We start from the raw sequence: 21,200 nt of genomic DNA on the forward strand, positions 1-21,200 counted from the left end.
ATAGAAATAAAACAGGCAGTCCACATCAGTATGAAAACATGGCGTATTTCCGCCTTTCTTTTAATATTCTAAACATAAAACTAAAATACAATGTTGCCAAAGCATGAAAAATAACTCTAAGTAAACGCAACTGTTGAATTGCTCGCTACAACAACATTTCATATCTCGTCATTCGATAAAACAGAAGTTACCTTGATTTTATTCCTTCTTTTTCTGAGCACTTCAAGTGTGCTACTCCAAGTCGGTTCTTGATCAAGAACATAACTGTTTAAAAGCATTTGCTATGGACAGAGGTTGTTCACCTAATATTATTCAGCAAACGGTTAAAAAATTCTCATCTCAATACATCAGAAAGCACTTCCTCATTTTAGGAGATTATAAGAATTCTGGGTACTTTTCCGTTTTGCCGGCGCAAGCGATAAAGTCGCCAATAATGGTACAATTGATGCCAAACGAATATTCTCGCTGGTAACCTTTTACGCCTCATTCAGATAGTTCAGTTTTATGTCTAAGGCCATTTTCGGTAATTAAATCAATTAGGATGCAATCACAGCGCTAACCCGAAGCCGAAAATATAGAAAAGGTAAAGTCAAGGGTTTAAATTCATCAATTCTAATGAGAATGCATTAGCGAAGTAAAGCACTGCAGTTTTACATAATTTCTGAGTAAGCTATTCGTACGAATTGAAGTATTTCTTGCATTTAAACTTGTGTTCCAAATTAAGATTTAACTTGAAATTAATGTAGATAATTACTGAGAGCATTATATTTTTGTAGAGTAGTTTACGTGCGATGAGATCGCTTGGGGTCACGTGATATGAACCGGCGAAACAGGATGTTGAACCATGAAAGCATAGTAAATTCTTAAATTAATGTCTTTTTACAAATTTATTGTCTTTATTTATTGGCTTTTTGTAAAATTTTAAGCGATATTAAAATGTTTATGCCTTCAAAAAAAAAAAAAAAAAAAAAAATTCTTAGAACTAACATTTTTTTAATATTTTTTATGTGTATACTGTATGATGTCGCCAATAAAGTCTGCTTGGCGAGATTTGCGCCGGCGAAACAGAAAAGTACCGAATTCTGTTGTCATTCCTTTCTTTCCATCGATCAGCTACAAAATTGCACGTATTTTACAGAAATTTAATTTTCTGGCTGTTTTCTCTTCTGTTAAAAAAATTCGTAGTTCCTTACTTAAAAACCTCATTTCTGGTATGAACTCCTGGGATCTATACAGGATTCCTTTCCAGTGGGGTTAAATTTACATAGGTCAAACTAAAATAGCCTTAAAATTTCACGTTAACGAACATGAGGCAGACGTTAGGAAAACTAAATACGTAAATCTTCTGTTGCTAGACACTGTTGTCAGAACTTCACAGTTTCCATTTTTCTGCAGCCAAAATTATTCAAAAAAATATTTCCCGTTGGCGAATTAAGTTTTATAGAAATTATTTCATATTCATAAAAGTCTTTAAATTTTAGCCAAAGGTCCAAGCTCCAATCTATTCTTACTCTCAACTTAAAAAAAAAAAAAAAAAAAAAAAAAAAAATTATTGCAAAGTTGTTTTCATTTTTCACCAATAGATAGGGCCAGTAGCTTGACTTCCTTCCTGTCTTTCTTACTGACTGAGCAAAGGCTTCTCTTTCATCATTTGCACTTCCCTTTTTTTTTTTTTTTTCTTGACGGCGCCTAGATCTCTTCCTTGGCGGACCAGTTCCTCGGCTATATTTCACAGCAAAGCCTTTCTTCAGTTCATCTGTGCCTTTCGGATAATATTCATTTGTCATTTGCTTTCGACATTTGTTTTCTTCGTCTATTAGTAGCGGCATTGATATTAAATCGAAAGCCGAAAGATGATGATAACGTTGCATTGCAAAATGATTCTCAATATTAATTTCTTTATCGTTTTTCAAATTTTCGTAAAAATCTTCCACGTTTAATTCCGGTGATTTAACTTCTTCTTCAAAGATATCTTTGGATGCTTTATTTTCTTCCTTCATCGGTTCCAAGATCTTCTCTTCAACTATTTTTCTTTTCCTTTGAGCTCTAGTAGAAACGGCATTAAAATGGTATCACTAAGATTACCTTCAAGTGATAAACTAATAAAATAAGGCAGTTCAGTGTTAACAGGAAGTAATAACCTGCTATCACTAATATTACGTTCAGTGATGAACTAATAAAATAAGGCAATTCAATATTAACAGGAAGTAATAACCTGGTATCACTAATATTATGTTCAGTGATGAACTAATAAAATAAGACAATTCAATATCAACAGGAAGTTACGTTCAGTGATGAACTAATAAAATAAGGCAATTCAATACCAACAGGAAGTAATAATCTGGTATCACTAATATTACGTTCAGTGATGAACTAATAAAATAAGGCAATTCAATATCAACAGGAAGTAATAATCTGGTATCACTAATATTACGTTCAGTGATGAACTAATAAAATAAGGCAATTCAATATCAACAGGAAGTAATAACCTGGTATCACTAATATTGCGTTCAGTGATGAACTAATAAAATAAAGCAATTCAATATTAACAGAAAGTAATATTCTGGTATCGCTAATATTGCGTTCAGTGATGAACTAATAAAATAAAGCAATTCAATATTAACAGAAAGTAATATTCTGGTATCGCTAATATTGCGTTCAGTGATGAACTAATAAAATAAAGCAATTAAATATTAACAGAAAGTAATATTCTGGTATCGCTAATATTGCGTTCAGTGATGAACTAATAAAATAAAGCAATTCAATATTAACAGGAAGTAATAATCTGGTATCACTAATATTATGTTCAGTGATGAACAAATGAAATAAAAATACGCACGATTATTCGATCTCGGTCGGTGCCTCCAAAATAATTAAGACTGTAATACTTCTTTGGCGATATGAAGCAACTCCAATGATGGAACACAGCAATAACTTTTATTTAACACTCAAAAAACGCGACATACAAAACAAGAAGAAAAAAGAATACTAACATTTAAAAATAAATTACATTCTTCGTGCGAGAGTCGCACGTGGCACTCGAGTCTGGTAACAAATATTGCCATTCACAAATACCTTAATGTTCATCTATTTAAATTATTTAAACTACAAGATTTTAATATTATTTAAAGTTGTTACAATATCATCTCCATGCGATTTTGAATAAAATAAACTTTTTCTTTTAAATACGGACTCATTTTCTTTTAACTGGTAAATATAAGAAAACCTACATAAAACACAAAAGTGATCGTCATCGAAACATTTTCGTAAAATTTCATAAGTAAATTTATCGTCTGCCCCCGTTTTTTTTATTTTTTGCACTTTGATGACGACTAAAAATTCTTTGCTTGCTTGATCATTTTTTATCATAAGGGCGGAAAATAGACCCGGGATATCGCTAAATTACAAAATTTATCTCATTGTAATGTGTAGTATGTGATAAAAAGCTTTAAAATCGGATGGAAAATAAAGTAAGAAGAAGTCGTGTGGCAAAGTTAATTTAACGTGATCAGAAATTCATAGTTAGAAAATTTGTGAATAATCCTGGTTTGAGTGCTATAAAGATTTCTATATCATTTGCTGAAACATTTTATATTTCAGTTTTATCTGGAACTGTTCGACGAATACTCAGATCAGCTGGATTACACGAGCGCTCTGCTCGATGAAAAAAATTGTTTGTGAGTGCAAAAAATATAAAGCTTATTCTTTCCTTTTCAAAATCAATGGTAAATAAGTCTGAAGAGCTTTAGAACCATGTCTTATTTGCAGATGAAATCAAATTAACCATTTTTGATTGTACGGAAAATATAAAGTGAGGAACGTAATCCTAGGAACTTGGTTGGAACAGCAAATCATGGTTGGTGGACGTGTCCTCGTGTGGGGGTGCATGTCTACATCAGGATTACGTAATTTAGCATTTATTGATGGCATAGTAAACATGTTCTTTATTTAAATATTTTAAAACATAATTTAAAATTATTTGCCCAACATTTGAATTTTGGAAACAACTTTACTTTTTATCAGGATAACGATCCTATGCACACGGCCCTCAACGTTCGCCTTTGGTGTGTCTACAATTGTCCACAAGTTCTGAAAATACCACCTTAGTCACTAGATTAAAACTGGATAGAACGCGTTTGGAGAAACAGTGAGAAGAAATAATATAAGAGCGAAAACCGAACTAAAAACAGGAAGAATGATGTAAGAATGTAGAATCATTGATGCAGATACTACTAAAAAAAAGTGAACGACTGGACATTTGAAAGCTGTATCTTGAAGGATATCCTACAAATACTAACTAACAAAATTTTTACAATATTTACTGATATTTGCAGATTTTTTTTAAAGAGTACGAAGACATTTGTGAGGAAACATTTTTGTTACTTTTTGATTACTGATTTATTTTTAAAAAAGTTTTACTGTGCTCATAAAACAGCTAATATATTTTGCTAAGATAAATTTAGGGATATTATTAAAAAATTCTCATTCTCAAATACTTATTTTTATTAATGAATAAAGCAATATTTCACTGAAACTCGTTTAAATGTAGGAACACTTTTTAGAAGCCACTGTACAGTTAATTGTTCATTGTTTTTCAATGATTTGGTCGTTTAAATACTAGTTCCTTAATAATGTGAGAAACTTTTCTTGTATTCAGTTAAGAATGTCTTTTGCAAATTTCATTTATCTGACTGCGACAAATGTTAAATATATAAGTGATTTCTATCTTGGAATTGGTGGCATCTATATTTTATCTTCAGTAATTTTTTGCCCATAAATTTTTGAGCATGTCATTCTTGAAGTCTATCAAAACCGCTGGTATTGTATTTAAGGTTGATAGTAGTTGCTATGGAAAAACATTATCACTGAAAAAAGTGCAACAAGCATTTTTTGAAGAAATGTGTCTCTTATCTAAGGAAGATAAGATACTTAAAAAAAATTACTAAAACTAAGCTTTATCGGAAGAAGTAATAGAAGTTTCAGTCTGAAAGGGTTGGACAAAGGAGTTCAAATGTGCAATAAGTAAGTAAACAGAAGTAATAATTCATAAAATACTTAACTATAAATTAATATAATAGATTTGATTATTATTAGTCCAACGGGGCAATTTGTCCCTGAGGGACTATTGTTTTCGTTTTGGCATTTTGCGTTGAAATCTTTAAAAGGCTGTATCACTTTTCAAACTGTCGCCACCAAATATTATCGCCCTGTATTATATTTGAAGAAATTAAATAATGAAGAATCTGCATAAATGTATGTATGTTTCTCGCATTGTGATAAAACAACGGTACCTAGAGCCATCCAATTTTGGATGACGTAATCCTACTGCGAATATGGGCATGTGGAAGCCCAAATTTGAAATTTTTTTATTATTGTTTTCATATTTAATAAAACTTTAACGAATTTCTGATTAACAAACTCAAGGATTTCAAAGCGAACAATGGCAACGTCGTACAGAAAAAACATTTTTATAACCAGCGCGTGAGGCTGTGTATCGGAAATTCGAAAGATGTACTCAAATTAAAATTATTTTGCGATATTGCTCTTGAACTGAATTTTATGGTTTAAGTGCGAAGAACATGATATTTAATAAATAAAGGTAACACACAAAATGTTAAAAAAGCGCCCCTTTAGACGTAATTTAAAATCTGAAACCTTTCAGATTTTCTTTTTTTATTACTTTATAGTCATTTGATTATATACTAATTTATAGTTTTAATCAAATATAATAAATTTGATTACAAATATGGTTCGCATATACTTGAATAAAAATTTTCTTTTGTGTTAGAAGTATCAAAATTGACTGATGGCAGCACGTTTTCTTCCGCTGACAGAAGTTTGTTACGTAACTGTTCATCGAGCAATGTTCAGTATTTATGACTATTTTTAAGAGAAATACATTATAATAATTTAATATGCAAGATTTAATTCTTGAAATTTAAAATAATTTTCTTGATGCAATTTAATATTGTTGTTGTTGCGACTAATCTTGTTTTTCTGACATCAGAACACGCCCACGAAATTCATCGTGGCAAGGAAGCAAGATTGCTCAGATTTTTTTCGATGCGTCTGTACGTATGTATGTATGCATGTATGTATCTAGCATAACTCAAAAACGAGTAGCCTCAGAACGTTGAAATTTTGTATATAGGACTGCTATAATATGTAGTTGTGCACCTCCCCTTTTGGTTGCAATCGGCCGCACCAAAAGTATATAAATATATGTATATATATATCCACTCTGTTACTCGGCTCAGTGAGCTCAGATTTTCATTCTTATATGTTGGTAAATTGCGCATTTTTTGCTTTAAAAATAATTAAATTGTGTTATTCTTATCTTCTGGTTAAAGTTTTTGTGCCTTTAGTTAATCTCCATGCAATAGTTATAGAATTATCAGCAATTTAAGAGTTATTTAAGTGCGGCTAAGCCTAATTTTCGTTTACCATAGCAGCCAAATTTGTTTACATTTGAAACTTAGCAGAGTAGTGAATTCAGCTTCTGCACCTTCAGTGTCTTTTTGCCGAGTGGGACCAAAATTAAACTTTCAATTTTTTGAGCACCGAAAAATCTGCCTTGTTGCTTGCTGGCCAAACTGCTTGTTTTAGCGTAGAAACTCTAATTTTAATTGCAAAAATTGTTTTTTTTTTTTTTATTGTTTTAACTGTATTTGGTGTTTTATTTTTTCTACATTTTTCAATTTTTAATGAAGATATTTTGAGGTTGTATGTCTTTTTGAGTTGCCTCGAACTGAGAATAGAATTAATTGAATGAGAAATATATCATTAATGAGATTCGAGGAAATAAGTTTAAATGAAATGCAGCAAAAAATGCGTATAATTTAATATTCCGTACAAAAAAGTCATGTGGTGCACACATCAGATTTTTTATTATTGTATTTTGGAATGAGAGAATATATGTATATGTCTATTATTTTTGTAGGTGTTAAAAATGGATCAAACTGAGCGGACCCCTCGAAGGAGGTTTGGTGCCAGGCGTTATCGGGGAAGAACTACGCTGAACCGTGGCCTTGAGGGGCCTTCGTCGCCGAACAGGGGAAGAATGTTTCACCAAGTCGAATACTCAAGATCCCAGGTATGTTTGAAGCTGCTACTAACATTAGTTTATTTTGTAATACGGGGCGAGAGCCTGAACGTAGAACTGTTTCTCTAAGAAGAAAATTAAATTAAACTAAACAATAAGTAAATAAATGGAAATATAAATATTCTATACTAATTCCCTAATATACTGAATATCTTTTATTAATTACAACAAATGTGCGAATGTTGATAAAATTCATCCTTTGACTAAAACATAAAAATTAATGTATTTTGAATTATATCGGTTAGATGTAAATAAAATTAATTCTAAAATAAACGTTTAAACCTCCAACAACTGCGTATATAGTTTTTAAATAGCTATTTGTTAAACAATTATAGATTGTCAGATTTGACAAATAAGTTAAAGATCTTAGGATTTGACGAATGGCAGCAATTTGGTAAGCAGTCAGTAGCGGTATAAACGTTAGGGAAGATTCCGCTAAGGATTTTTTTAATGTTAGTATGCGTAAACCCGTTGTTTTCGCGCTTCCCTTGTTTCCAGAAATAGTTTGAGTGGAAATTCTTGATTGCTGTGCAGAATTCTGCATTTTATTGCAATCTAAATTTTAAAGCTTAAGTTGAATATTACCTTAAATTATGTATAGCCTTGCTTTCATTTAAAATGCTAAAGTAAATAAAAACGCTAGCGCATAAATTTAAATTGTAATCTAAAATTAGGAAAAAAAAAAATCTATTTCAATTTTAATTCCCTTTCTAAGCTTTCATAAGCTTTATTAAAGATTCATTTCCAATTTTTAATGAAGAGATTTTATTTTTAATGCGTAATTTTTGATTTTGGTATTAATTCTTGTTGGTCTCGTGGGCCAAACAGATGTGGGTCAAGCGTACATCCAGAGGGGAATTTGGAAAGGGACGGAATAGACGGGTATAAAAGGGTGGCATCTCCTCATTCGTCAGTTTAAGATGTTGATACCTAATGGAAAACACCTTTATTATTACCTTCTTATTAGTCCACAGGGGCTTTGTCCCTGATAGACTATTGTTTTCGTTTTGCAATTTTGCGTCAAATCACTCTGAATGTCAGTTTCACTTTTCAAACTATTGCCACATAATGTTAGAGTTTTGCATTATATTTGAAGAAATTGAATAATGAAAAATCTGCATAAATGTATGTATGATTCTCTCATTGTGATAAAACAACGGTACCTAGATCCGTCCAATTTTGAATGACGTAATCCTACTGAGAATATGAGCATCTGGAAGCCCAAATTTGAAATTTGGAATTTGTTTTATTAGCGGTTTCCTATATTGTAAAACTTTAACGAATTTTTGATTAACAAACTCAAGGATTTCAAAGCGAACAATGGCAATGTCGTACAGAAAAAACATTTTTATCTCCAGCGCGTAAGGCTGTGTATCGGAAATTCTAAAGATGTGCTCAATTTAAAATTATTTTGCGATATTGCTCTTGAACCTTTGAGATTTTTTTTTTTTTTTTTTTTTACACGTGTGAAATTAATTTTGACTCAGTTTTCAAGTCATTTATGTTGTGAAATTGGGATTGTCTAGATTTTCATCAGTCTATTATAATAGCTGATCATTTTAGTCCCAGTGTTAGTAGATGATTGAAGCAGTTTCATTCAGCTGCAATTCAGTACGACTATTTAGTTCAGCTACGACATTTTTTAATTTCAGTAAACCTCGAATTTAAATTCTAGTCCAGAGTGAAGGAAGATGATAGAATTAGCCCCATTAAAATAAAACTTATAAATGTGTCCTTCCTTCAGTTGTTGTCTGTTTGTTTCAGCTGGTAAAATATTATGCTAGAAAACCAAGTAGGTAACTACGATTGAAGGTATGAATAACGCAATTTTCATAACCAAGAGAGAATATTCGATCGCATAAAATCTTTTCAGTATAGCACAACTAATTACCGAAATCTTCGTGAAAAAGAAAAGAGAGTCTTTAGCATGAATTAAGTAAAACAGAAGGGGACTACAAAATTATATATTATATTTATTTATATCTTCTATACCGGTGCAGAAAAGAGCAAATAAGATTTAAAAAAAAAAAAAAAAAAAAAAAAAAAACTATCGGGCTGCAGCCAAAGCAAAATCTGTAAGTTTTATGTACCCCTGAAAAGCAAATGTATGCAAACATTTCAATATGAAAGAATTTAATTCATTCTTTCCAAGCAACAACCAATTCGTAAATAATGTTTAATTGCCAAACCAGGAAAGAAAAAAACTTTTGACACTTCAGGTTAATACATATGACGTCATGATGAACGTCAGAATGTGATCTTATATAATAATAATATTGTTACGAATTTGGTATTTAAAAAGCTAATGTTAGTTCAGTTATAAATTAAATGGTTTTATTTCTCGCGCAGTGCAGCGCGTGACGAATATTAAAAGAAAGCTAAGCCGGAAAATTGAAAATACAAGAGTGCGTGCATTAAATAAATAAATATCTCTTTTTGATTTCGAGAAAGTACTGGAAAATTCTAGTGCGTGATTTTAAAATCTTATAAAAGGACGCTGATTAGCGTTCTTTAGCTGTTTTGAATTACGTTCTATTGGACATTTGAGTAATTAAAAGAAAACTACTGTGAGATATTGTAATACTGCATGTTAATTTGAGAAAATTTAAGCATTTTTGTTGTAATAATAATAAATTTTTGTTAATTTTTCATGGGACTTGTGCATTCATTTCATAACGAACCCGTACGCACGCAACAATTTTTGGTGTCAGAAGTGGGATTTGAATGCCAATAACAAGAGCGATGGAAGAGCAGTTAAGGCAGTTGATATCAGCCTTTGCCTCGTTTAAAGAAGAAATGAAAGAAGAGATGAAATCTAGCCAAGGAAAGATGGAAGGGGCCGTCAACTCCGTTAAGGAAGAAATGAAATTGGGCCAGGAATTCGTTAAGGACGAAATGAAAGCCGTTCAAGCTGGTCAAGAAGAAATGAAAAGAGAAATTACCTGCATAATAGAAAATAAATTTGAAGCTATGGAAGGCAGAATTGACACAGTTGAAAATAAAGTTGGACAAACTGAAGAAAAAGTTTCTTTCGTAAAAGATCAAATTTGAAGAAAGAGTTTCTTCGGTGAAAGAAGAAATAGAAGAAAGAGTTTCTTCCGTACAAGAACATATAGAAGGGAGAGTTTCTGCTCTGGAGGAACGAATTGAAGGAAGAGTTTGTGCCGTCCAATACCAAATCGAACAACAAATTGATGAGAGAGTTCCTGCAGTTGCCAAAGAAATGGATACTTTAAAGAAATTCATAGCGTCGGCAGGGAGCAGGAGTGATGATTTTAAATTCTTAGCGATGCCTGCTCGCTCCTCTCTGAAGCTATGTACATATGATGGGAAGACATCTTGCCAAGTGTATAAGACCCAGTTTTCTATCGTTGCGGATGCGAATGGATGGGATTCTCAAACTAAGGCCTGTCATCTCGCCGCTTCTCTGAGAGCAGACGCAGCGGATATCCTGCAGACGCTTTCCGAAAATCAAAGGTTAGATTTCGAAGCTCTATCTGGCGCATTGGAGCTGCGCTTTGGCGAAAAGTGTTTGAAAGAGTACAGCAGGCTTCAACTAAAATCCCGTCAACAGAAGCCCACCGAAACACTTCAGGAGTCGCCACGGATGTTGAAAGGCTGTCCCACCTCGCCTTTACGGAATGCCCGAGAGAAACGAGGGAAATCCTGTCGCTGCAATATTTCATCGATGGCATGCGGGATCCTGAAATACAGAAAGCTCTTCGAATGGCAGATGTAAAGGACATTAAAAAGCGCTCTGTTGTACACCATGAAGTTCGAGGCAGCCCAACAAGCAACTAGTAGAGATCGCTATCCAGTTAGAGCTGTGCGAGTCCATGAGCCAGTGGATCAACTGATGGCTCGTTTAGAAGATTTAGCCAGACAATTCGATGCTTTGATACGGAGTAGGAGCGAGAAGAAAGTGGCTCTAAGGTGTTGGAGATGTGGTAGTGAAGGTCACCTAAGACGGAATTGCAGAACGCCCCAGGGTACGGAATATAAAGTAGATGATTTTACCAGACAAGTCAGTGGCTTGAGACGGAACAGAAGTGAAAAGAAACTAGTTCTAAAGTGCTGGAACTGCGGAGTTGAAGGCCACATACGAAGAAACTGCAAAACACCCCGAGGTACGGAAAGTAAGACCATTTCCCAGCAACGACGCAGTAAACAAATTAGTGACCATATCGAGGAACGGAGGTTGCAAGATAATGAAAAACCTTGTTTTAAAGCGGTTAAAATTTATACAGTGAGTAGCAACAGTAACGGACTGTCCATTAATGGGAATATCGATGGAGTTCCTTGCAATATGATCATTGACACAAGAGCTAATGTTACCATCATTAGGAAAGATTTAGCTGAACAGTTTAAAAATAAACTTATTTGGACGCCATCCTGTGTTACCCTTCAGACTGCGTCTGGTGATAAGATCGACATAACTGGGAAGTTAAACGTAAGCATCACGTTTGGAAGTGCCGCCTACCATCACACGGCATATGTGGCGGATATCACAGATCCATGCATACTCGGATTGGACTTTTTAAGGAAATACAATTTTTCCTTAGACTTGAAAAACAACAAACTGCTTTCAGCATCTGATGGCATGACTATCCATCCTCAAAAAGGATCCTCGCCTGGAGATGCCGACGCCTTGTCCGAAAGATCCAGCTCGGGAAGCTGCCGAAATCATACTAGGGTCGAAAAGAAACGCAAGACTACCAGCTCTTCTCCAGCCCAGATGCTCTTCGGTCGAGACCTTCGTCTGCCTTGTGACCGCCTGTTTGATCGCCGTACGGATGCGCCTTTATCGCCTGAGGAACACATCCAAGATGTCCAGGCCCCTTTTGAAGTGATGCCCCGTTTCGCACGAAAGCGAGTGAACTTGGCGACGGAGAAAGTGAAGACCAGATACAACACGAGAGCTACTGGACATAGATCCAACAAAGGAGACAAGGTGAGGTTGTGGAACCCGATTCAACGAAAAGGACTCAGTCCTAAACTACAGTCACCTTCCGATGGTCCATGTACGGTGCTGAACAGGCTGAATGACGTCGTGGTTCGGATCCGTAAGTCTTCGAACTCTAAACCCAAAGTCGTTCATTACGACAGGTTAGCTCATTACTATGGCCATAGTACGTAATGTAAATAATTGTAAATAGTATAAGACCATGGTCCTTTTTATTTTTAAATGTGTATTTGATTTGATTTGTATTTAGTATTTGATTTGTATTTGATAGCATTTGATTTGTTTAAGTTAGTTATTGCATTTATTGTTCATGTTGTTTGATATTGTAATGCAATGTTTATGCCTCAGTTGCATTTATGCCACAGTTGTAAGTTTAGCTTCCTGTCCAGGGATTGTACTGCCCGGGACGTGCAGTCCTTGGGAAGGGGGCAGTGTCACGAATTTGGTATTTAAAAAGCTAATGTTAGTTCAATTATAAATTAAATGGTTTTATTTCTCGTGCAGTGCAGCGCGTGACGAATATTAAAAGAAAGCTAAGCCGGAAAATTGAAAATACAAGAGTGCGTGCATTAAATAAATAAATATCTCTTTTTGATTTCGAGAAAGTACTGGAAAATTCTAGCGCGTGATTTTAAAATCTTATAAAAGGAGGAAAACATTTCAATTTGTAGTAGTTGCTTAGTTTGTTGTTGTTTAGAAAACTGCTCTTGTTGATTGTAGCGAATTCGCTGATTAGCGTTCTTTAGCTGTTTTGAATTACGTTCTATTGGACATTTAAGTAATTAAAAGAAAACTACTGTGAGATATTGTAATACTGCATGATAATTTGAGAAAATTTAAGCATTTTTGTTGTGATAACAATAAATTTTTGTTCATTTTTCATTGGACTTGTGCATTCATTTTATAACGAACCCGTACGCACGCAACAATATGTTTGGCAATGCCATTTTTATTTCATATATTGTAAAACTTACATTTTTTTATTAACAAGCTCCACGATTTGAAAGCTAGCAGTGTACACTTTTCAAAATAAAGCAGATTTTTATCTCCGGCAAGCAAGACTGCTATCACTCGGAAAAATGAGTGCGAAAATTAGCGTTTTCAGAGTTTTAAATATCTCGGCTGTTAAAGTTGTTCGAAGAAGATAATGGTCGAAATGGCTTTCCATGAATTTTTAGAATCCAGAATAATATATTTAATGTTTGGCAATGCTACGTTTATTCTATATTTTGTAAAAAACCTAGAAATTTTTTATTAAGAAACTACTATTTGAAAGAGAGAAGTGGTAACACTTCTCGAAATGAAGCAGATTTTTATCTCCAGCATGCGAGACTGTTGCCACTCGGGAAAATGAGGGCGAAAATTAACATTTTGAGAGTTTTTAATTAGTATCTCCACCAATTAAAGTCGTACGAAGATCGGAATGGTCGAAATTGCTACCCACGAATTTTTGGAATCCGCTGGTAACTCTTTTGAAGCTCAACTCACCGCCGTTTTGGAGGATCTTTTGCGCTTTTTTTTCACTTATGCCACATAAAATTCAACAATAAAAATCCCAAAATATTGTTACAGATTTTGTATTTATTTAGTTTGCTATTTTTAATAGAATTGTTACTAAATTGTGTCATTTCTCCGTGCAATGTTGCGCGCGACAAACTTGCAGAGAAAGCTACGCCAAAAAAATGAAAATTGCAGAAGCACGCGCATTTAAAATTTAATAAATAGATATCTCGTAATTGTTCTCTTTAATATCCAGAGAAATCGAGAAACTACTAGAATTTTTCGTGCTTAATAAAAAGTTTATAAAAAGCGGGAGGAAAACCTTTCAGTTCAGTTTATTTAGAAAACTATTGTTGTTTACTGTAACGAATTCGCGGTGAAATCGGATTAGCTTTCGCTGTTTTGAATTAAGTTCTGTTGAACGTTTGAGTAGTTTAAAAGATAACTACCGTGAGATATTGCAATATTGTACAAATATCTGAGTACAAATATCGTGATAAATGAAAATTTAACTACCAGAATATTTTCGTGCTTATTAAAAAGCTTATGAAAAGCAGGAGGAAAATACCTCAGTTCCGTTTGTTTAGAATACTATGTTATTGTTTACTGTAGCTAATTCACGGTGAAATCGGATTAGCTTTCTCTGTTTTGAATTAAGTTCTGTTGAACGTTTGAGTAGTTTAAAAATAAATTTCCAGTTAGATACTGCTATATTGTACGAATATGTGAGGAAATTTAAACAATTTGTTTTATTTGTTGTGACAATAATAAATTTTATTCACTTTTCACCGGGACTTGTGCATTCAATTTATTACGAACCCGTACACACGCAACGATATTTTAAAAGCAGCTTATTTTTAGAATTCTATAGTATTTGTTAAGTGTTATTATTTATTTTTATAATTTTTTTCAGTCTTTTCTCAGTGTAGGCATCAATATTCAGTTTTTTAACAGAATGACTTACACAACTCTTTTTGTCTTTATATTATTGACTTTTATCTTTTTTTATTTAATAAAATCACTTCTTCGAACTTATGCCACATAAAATTCAACAGCAAAGTCATAAAGTATTTAAGAACAGCAATCCTTGATTATTCCCGATAGAACTTTTAAGTGTTACCATACATCTTTTACATTCGCCATATTTTTTTTTAAATAATACACAGTGACAGCATTTAGTGGTAACACGGTAACATCCTTCCATTTGTATTGCCATGCAATTTTTTTTTTATATTCACTAAATTATTTCTTATTATAGTATAGTGATAACATTTGGTGGGAACATCCTTTTATTTAAAAAGTAATTCGGACACATAACTGAATCGAGGGAAAAGTGAGGAATGAGACTGATAACAGCCCTGATGCTAAGAAAACTACCTGCAAAAGAAGGATTCCGATTCTATAGTAGCACCAGAGGTTCTTTTAAGGTCTTTTTATGCTCCCTCTGAGCTCATAGATTACCAGTTTGCCCTTGGATTTGTTATATTATATATCATAAATTGAATTATAACTTTATCACAGGTTATGGGCCCAGTAAACTAGGAGAAGTCTATCATAAAGGCGTATAGTAATATTTTGAATCAGCATTTTGGATTAAAATTGATGAACAGTGATTACTTCCTTTTTCTTCTTTCATTGCAACGGTTACGTAATGGCGGCCATGGATTTAAACCGCGTCTACATCGAAAAGCTGAATGACCGAAATTACTATACCTAGAAATTTAAACAGGAACTTTTGCTGATTAAGGAGGATTTATGGGATGTTATTGTTACAGAACCTCCATTTCCAGTAACTGCAAAGTGGGTTTCGAAAGACGGAAAAGCTAGGACTTTTATTAGAAGATAACAGGATTTACCCTTGTTGACCTTTTCCTATGTTCTCGTTGAGCTCACAGATTGTCAGTTTGTCCTTATACTTATTGCTGTGGGCTTTTTTTTTTTTTTTTCTAATGAAACATTTTTTCTATATATATCCGTTTCCAAAAAAGGATCCGTTCTACATCAAAAGTATGTTATATCAGCACTTGATTGACACTCGTATACAAACTGATAGAAACGTTTGTGTATCTTATCTCAGCACTTGAATGACACTATCGAAACTGATAAGAAAGTTTACATCATTTTCAGTAATGACGTATAGTCTATCTTCTTTCCTAGTTTTAGCAAAAAGGTTGTACATTCTGCCTACACCTTTCGAATTGTAATTAAGAGATTATAAGGCATTTCTCCCGCTTTCTTAGAGTGCCTTAGTACTGTGGTCGTCTGCACGCTGGGCGCGTATTCCACAAGTCAGTGTTTCGATTCCCGGAGAGGGCGTTACCCATTTTTCATCTGTCTTTCTTCCAATTAACCTTATGTCTCTACAAGGTGAACATTTAGTTGTCTTTTGCTAACAATCCGCTTTAATTTTCCCAACTGTTTAATTTTGCACTAAATCTTTCAAAGTGGTTGTTTGCCCAATGTTGCTGCCCATAAACATTCCACAACATGGCAGGAATAATGGAATTATCCAACCACTGCTCTATAAAATAATCAAGGAACAGTGAGGACTTAGTGACGTTATTTGGAGCTTTTTCCATGATAGTATTAGTAGGAACATTTTGTATGATCATCCAAGCTCGCAAAGGGAATTTTTTAATTTCTTCATTATTTTTATAGGATTTTTCACTAATTTTTCTCGGAATCATTGTAATGGAAGTTACTACCAGATATCATTTCCTGCGAAAATACTCTTTTTAAAGTATTAATCGCCGAAAATTCAGTCTACTTTCATGCTTTTCGGCGACTTCTCACTATTTTTTTACATTTATAAAACAAATCACATAGCTCTTGTTTTATTCGATAAAAGAGAAAAGACCGTAGGGGAAAAAATAGGTTTCAGTCCGAGATCCGAGTCCCGATTAAAACGGACTGGCTGCATTGACGTTTTCATGGGTTTCCCATTTGTAATGTGTATACGAGACAGTTTCTCTTAAAAAAGTCTTCCTTCCCCGGGCATACCTCCTTTTCGTGTAGAGCCTAATGACGGGGCACGTGATAAATGAAAATAACAAATAAACATTCATCTTACTTTCAGTTTTTCTACGGTAAAGGTGAAGAGTTTATAACTCTGTAAACTGTTTAGAACAGCTTTTAAATGTCCCACTGCGTACACGAGCCAGTTTCCCTTAGAAAGTTCTCCATGAAGGCATCCATCCCATTAGGCAGACTGCCCTAGTGTTATTTGCCAAACCTTAAATATTCCATCGGAACAAATTTAAAATCTGAAAGCTTTCAGACTTTATATTACAGTCAAATGAGTCTTTTTTTAACCCTTTGTGTGTTACTTTTATTTATTAAATATCATGTTTTTTGCATGTAAACCATAAAATTCAATTCAACAGCAATATCACAAAATAATTTATAAAGAGCATATCTTTAGAATTTGCGATACACAGTCTCGTGCGCTAGAGATAATTTTAGAAGATTACGTTATTCAAAATTTGATGTCTCTAGGTACCGTTGTTTTTCCCGATGCCAGAAACATACACAGACTCATGCAGATTCTTCATTATTTAATTTCTTTAAATATAATGCAATTGTCTAATATTTGGTGGCAACAATGTGAAAAGGGAAACGCCGTTTATAGTGAGCCAACGCAAAATGCCAAAACGAAATTAATAACCCCTCTGCGCAAACTGCTCCTATTTGCATATCCTATCTTCGGATAACATTTATTATCCGACAAACGAATTATATTATCAGTCAGACAATATTCTTACTTAATGCAAGTTCCTGAAGGCATCCTAATATTTTTGTTTTTACATAGTGTCGTTTTTGCATTTTCATATTTTGGAACGTCAGCAACTAATTCGTACCTTCTTGAATAAGCAGTCTTGGTAAATTCTTCATGAAAACTTTTATACACTGGTTTAGCAATTTCTTCTCTAACGCAGATCTGTATTGTCCTTTTTACTTCAAACGTTTGACTGTAATATTTGATAAGTAGGAATGGGTTGTTCTGTTTATAATTCCATATTACAAGTTGGTCTTTACATTTCCTTTGCATCTATATCTTCTATACCTACTCAACTGATGCAGTTTTCGTATTTTCTATGTCCACGATGTAGATATCCATCAAATACTAAGCAAAAGTTTTCATTTCTGGTTAACATCCGTTCAACAGGCTCCATCTCGAATTACTACGACTTTTTTTTTTTTTTTTTTTTTTTTTTCCGGTCTTAAGCGGTATTGCTTCAAATTGCTTTCAGATCCTTAAATAAATAACAGCTTAGTTTGTTTCAGTATGCTGTGCTCATGATCTAAACTGCCCAGAGGAGCAACTGATCAGCTTTTGAAAAGGAATTAAAGGAGCTTTAAACAGAAAATTTTGTTTACGATCTCACACCAGGATTTCCTGAAATTTAGAAAAATGGCAGAAGGCCTGCAAGGGGATAACTTATAAGGTATTTCTCCCGTCTTTTTAGCATGCCTTCGTGTTGTAGTGGTCAGCACGCTCGATGCGTATTCGAGAGGTCCGTGATTTGAGCACCAAATATTATCGCTCTGTATTATATTTGAAAAAATTGAATAATAAAGAATCTGCATGAACATATGTATGTTTTTCGCACTGTTAAAAAACAACGATACTTAGAGTCATCCAATTTTGAATAACATATCCCTCCACCCTAATATCACAAAACCTAACATTTGGAACCTAACATGGAAGCCCAAATTTGGAATTTGTTTTATTGTCTGTTTCATATTTTGTAAAATTTTAGCGAATTTTGATTAAAAAACTGAACGATTTCAAAGCGAGCAGTGGCAACACTGTAGGGAATAAAAGCCTTTTATCTCCAGCGCACGAGACTGTCTAGCGGAATTCTAAACCCGTTTGGACGTAATATAAAATCCGAATAATTTCAGATTTTATTTTTGATCATATCTTCATCTGTACTATATATTTAATCAATTATTAGAGCACTGAGTATTTCATGAAGCATATACAGTAGATTCCCACAAACTCGACTCCTGATATCTCGACATTCCGTATAACTCGAAATTTTTTTAGGAACTTTTTAAAGATATCTCTAGGCCAAACAGAGCAAATATCACATACAGTACATATAATTATTATTTATGCATATATATTTACTATTCTATTCAAAGATTTGAGTGTTCTTTTTTTATAATTTTTGCCATTAATTCTAGGAACTGCCTAACAAATTTCAAGATATGTTGTAATACTTGGCAACGCTGTTTGTTTCTTTTGAGGATAGGAAGAAAGTCAGATAGTGGCTGGTCGCTAGCTCACATTCCTTTCTGTCGTTGCGAAACGTTAGGAGACTTGTCTGAAGTTTCGTGACAGCATCTTTTGCAAACTAAACGCATACGAATTCATTGTTTCTCAGTTCACAGTATTTGTGTTTCATAGTTTTGGGAACTTTTGGTATTCTGTGAAGTGAAAATTTCGTTTGAAAAGAAAACATTCTAACGTGACAATGGAAATGAAACCAGATGCCTTAAAGAGCCTGGACAAAGGGAAAAGTGTGTACAAAAATTACAATGGATTTATGTGTTGGGCGGGCTACTTTGATAGGGTGAAAAAGAAGAGGTCCGAAATCGAGTCTTGGTGTGTGAAAAGAGCATGCACGGATAGTTTAAAGGAAAGAAAAAGTATGAAGGTGGTGAATACGGGGGAAAATGTGAGTGAGGCGCTTTATTTGTAGTTCAGGCAGCAAAGGGAACATGGAACACCCATTTCAGGACCAATTTTACAAGAGAAAGCCTTAAAATTTTACCACCAAAGGGTGGCTTCATGAGGAATACTGAATGTGATTAAATGGACAGATATCGTGTTTCATAACCCTCGTTTTTTGCCTGTTTAGTGATATATGGCACGTTATGTACGCATATATATTCCCTATTTCGTACAAAAAATTGTACGAAACAGAGAATTTTTAAACAAATGAAATCTGCTTTATCTTCTTGAAATACCTAGTATAATATTTTGCAGAGATCTAAGTAATTCAGTTGAGGTTAAAGAACTCAGACTACTCAAAGTTATGGCACACCCTGCTCAAAAGAAAAAAAAGGCGGACGTTTTTGTATCTACCGTGCTACTGGGCGGATTGACGAAATTTAACTTACTTTTATGTCTCGAAAGCGCGATTTCGTATGTATCGAGACTGCGTAGCTTACAGGCTAAAGCTAGCAGAGTTACTTTCAAGATGTCGCAGATTTCGACACTTCCGAGCAATACCACTTATCAAAGTCCTTCTACACAGCAAATAACTAATCTACGAATGCTCCAGAAAAACCTCCAAAGGCGCAAAAATAACTCTGCCACATGCGTTAAAAATATACCAGGAAGAACATACAAACCTGATTTTCGCACAAGAACCCTGTGTACCGTCAACGAGAAAGTTGTACTTATCAACGGGTCTATTTTCTTTCCTCTCCACAACAGCTAAATCAGCAATAATCTATAATGGTCCTCTAACCCCTATCCTTGTCCTCACCACGTAACACACAGTTACCATACAACTGGAAACTTTAAATTACCCCCTTTATTTAACGTCAGTATATGCACCTCCTTCTGTTAAACTCCAAGGTGTCCTGCGGAAATGGGATAACCTCAACTTCTTCCCCATCAACAAAACACCTTATAGCAGGCGATTTTAACGCCCACAGACCAATCTGGGTCGCTAAAGCAGAAAATAAAAGAGGCAAAATACTACGTCAATTTCTACAAGAAAAGAGCTTAATGTTACTTAACGTCTCGGAGGGCCAGCCAACTTTTCAAACCCTACAGCCCAAAGCTGGATAGATCTTACACTAGCGACGCCCAGTATTGCACCTATAGTTTCCAACTGGAAAGTCTTAGACCAGGAATCTTTAAGCGATCACCGCTACATAACCTTTCAATTGCAAGAACTCAACTTTACTATAAAGAGACGTTTCAAAACAACGTATGGAGGCCACAGCAAATTTAAAGCGAAATAATAGCCTGCTCGCAGGATATTATACGCTCCTTTGAAATAGTAAACTCTAATGAAGAAGTAAATGCCTCAACAGACAGTTTCATTCAAACAAAGACAGATATCTGTGTCTCAAGCTACAAACAAACTTTCAAAAATTTCAAGCTACATTGGTGTCACAATTCCCTTACAATAGAAAGGAGCAGTCCTATTTGTAACGTTGTCAAATCCTCGTTAGGAGTATTATTTGGTTTAACATTAATAATAATGTAGTTTTCTGAAGTTTTACATTTTTTTCCTGTGTATATGCCCAATGATCTACCTTGATGCCAAATTTCAAGTATCTAAGTCACTTAAAAGTGGCGTAGGTTTTTGATGAATGAGTCAGTGAGTGAGTGATAAAAATGACGCTTTTCAGACCTTAATAATTACATAACTATTAGAGGCATATTAATGAAATTTGGGGTTCTAGGTGCTCAAGAGAGCTCAATCAGACATACAAAATTGCAAGTTTGTAGGACTAACAACTTTTGGGTAATGCGGGGGTCGAAAGTAGCTAAATATGTTTCGTGTAAGATACGCGTGGCCGGTGTCTCGCCGTTTTCTTTTCCGTCTCTTCCGAACTTGGCAGACATATTGCCATGTGTCTAAATAAAAAAAAGAGATATTAATAAAT

At 34.1% G+C, this 21,200-nt stretch overlaps 1 protein-coding gene across 5 annotated transcripts in view; it reads left to right on the forward strand.

Annotated features, from left to right (window-relative positions):
• Nucleotides 1–3,495: 3,495 nt before the first annotated feature.
• LOC118194705 (uncharacterized) overlaps nucleotides 3,496–21,200 on the forward strand; it is a 61,645-nt gene continuing 43,940 nt past the window's right edge. Inside the window, exons 1-2 of one of the 5 annotated variants that reach the window (XM_035365906.2) lie at nucleotides 3,496–5,022; nucleotides 6,941–7,093. In XM_035365906.2, coding sequence (XP_035221797.2) covers nucleotides 6,950–7,093 — 144 coding nt within the window. In that variant the 5' untranslated portion in view covers nucleotides 3,496–5,022; nucleotides 6,941–6,949. The remainder of the gene's footprint in view (nucleotides 5,023–6,940; nucleotides 7,094–21,200) is intronic. The other 4 variants (XR_004759138.2, XR_015039838.1, XR_004759137.2 and 1 more) reach the window with 4 other exon arrangements.

Source organism: Stegodyphus dumicola, chromosome 2 (assembly GCF_044657685.1).
Source record: "Stegodyphus dumicola isolate Sdum_Otavi_A_Nest chromosome 2, ASM4465768v1".
Taxonomy (NCBI): Eukaryota; Metazoa; Arthropoda; class Arachnida; order Araneae; family Eresidae; genus Stegodyphus; species Stegodyphus dumicola.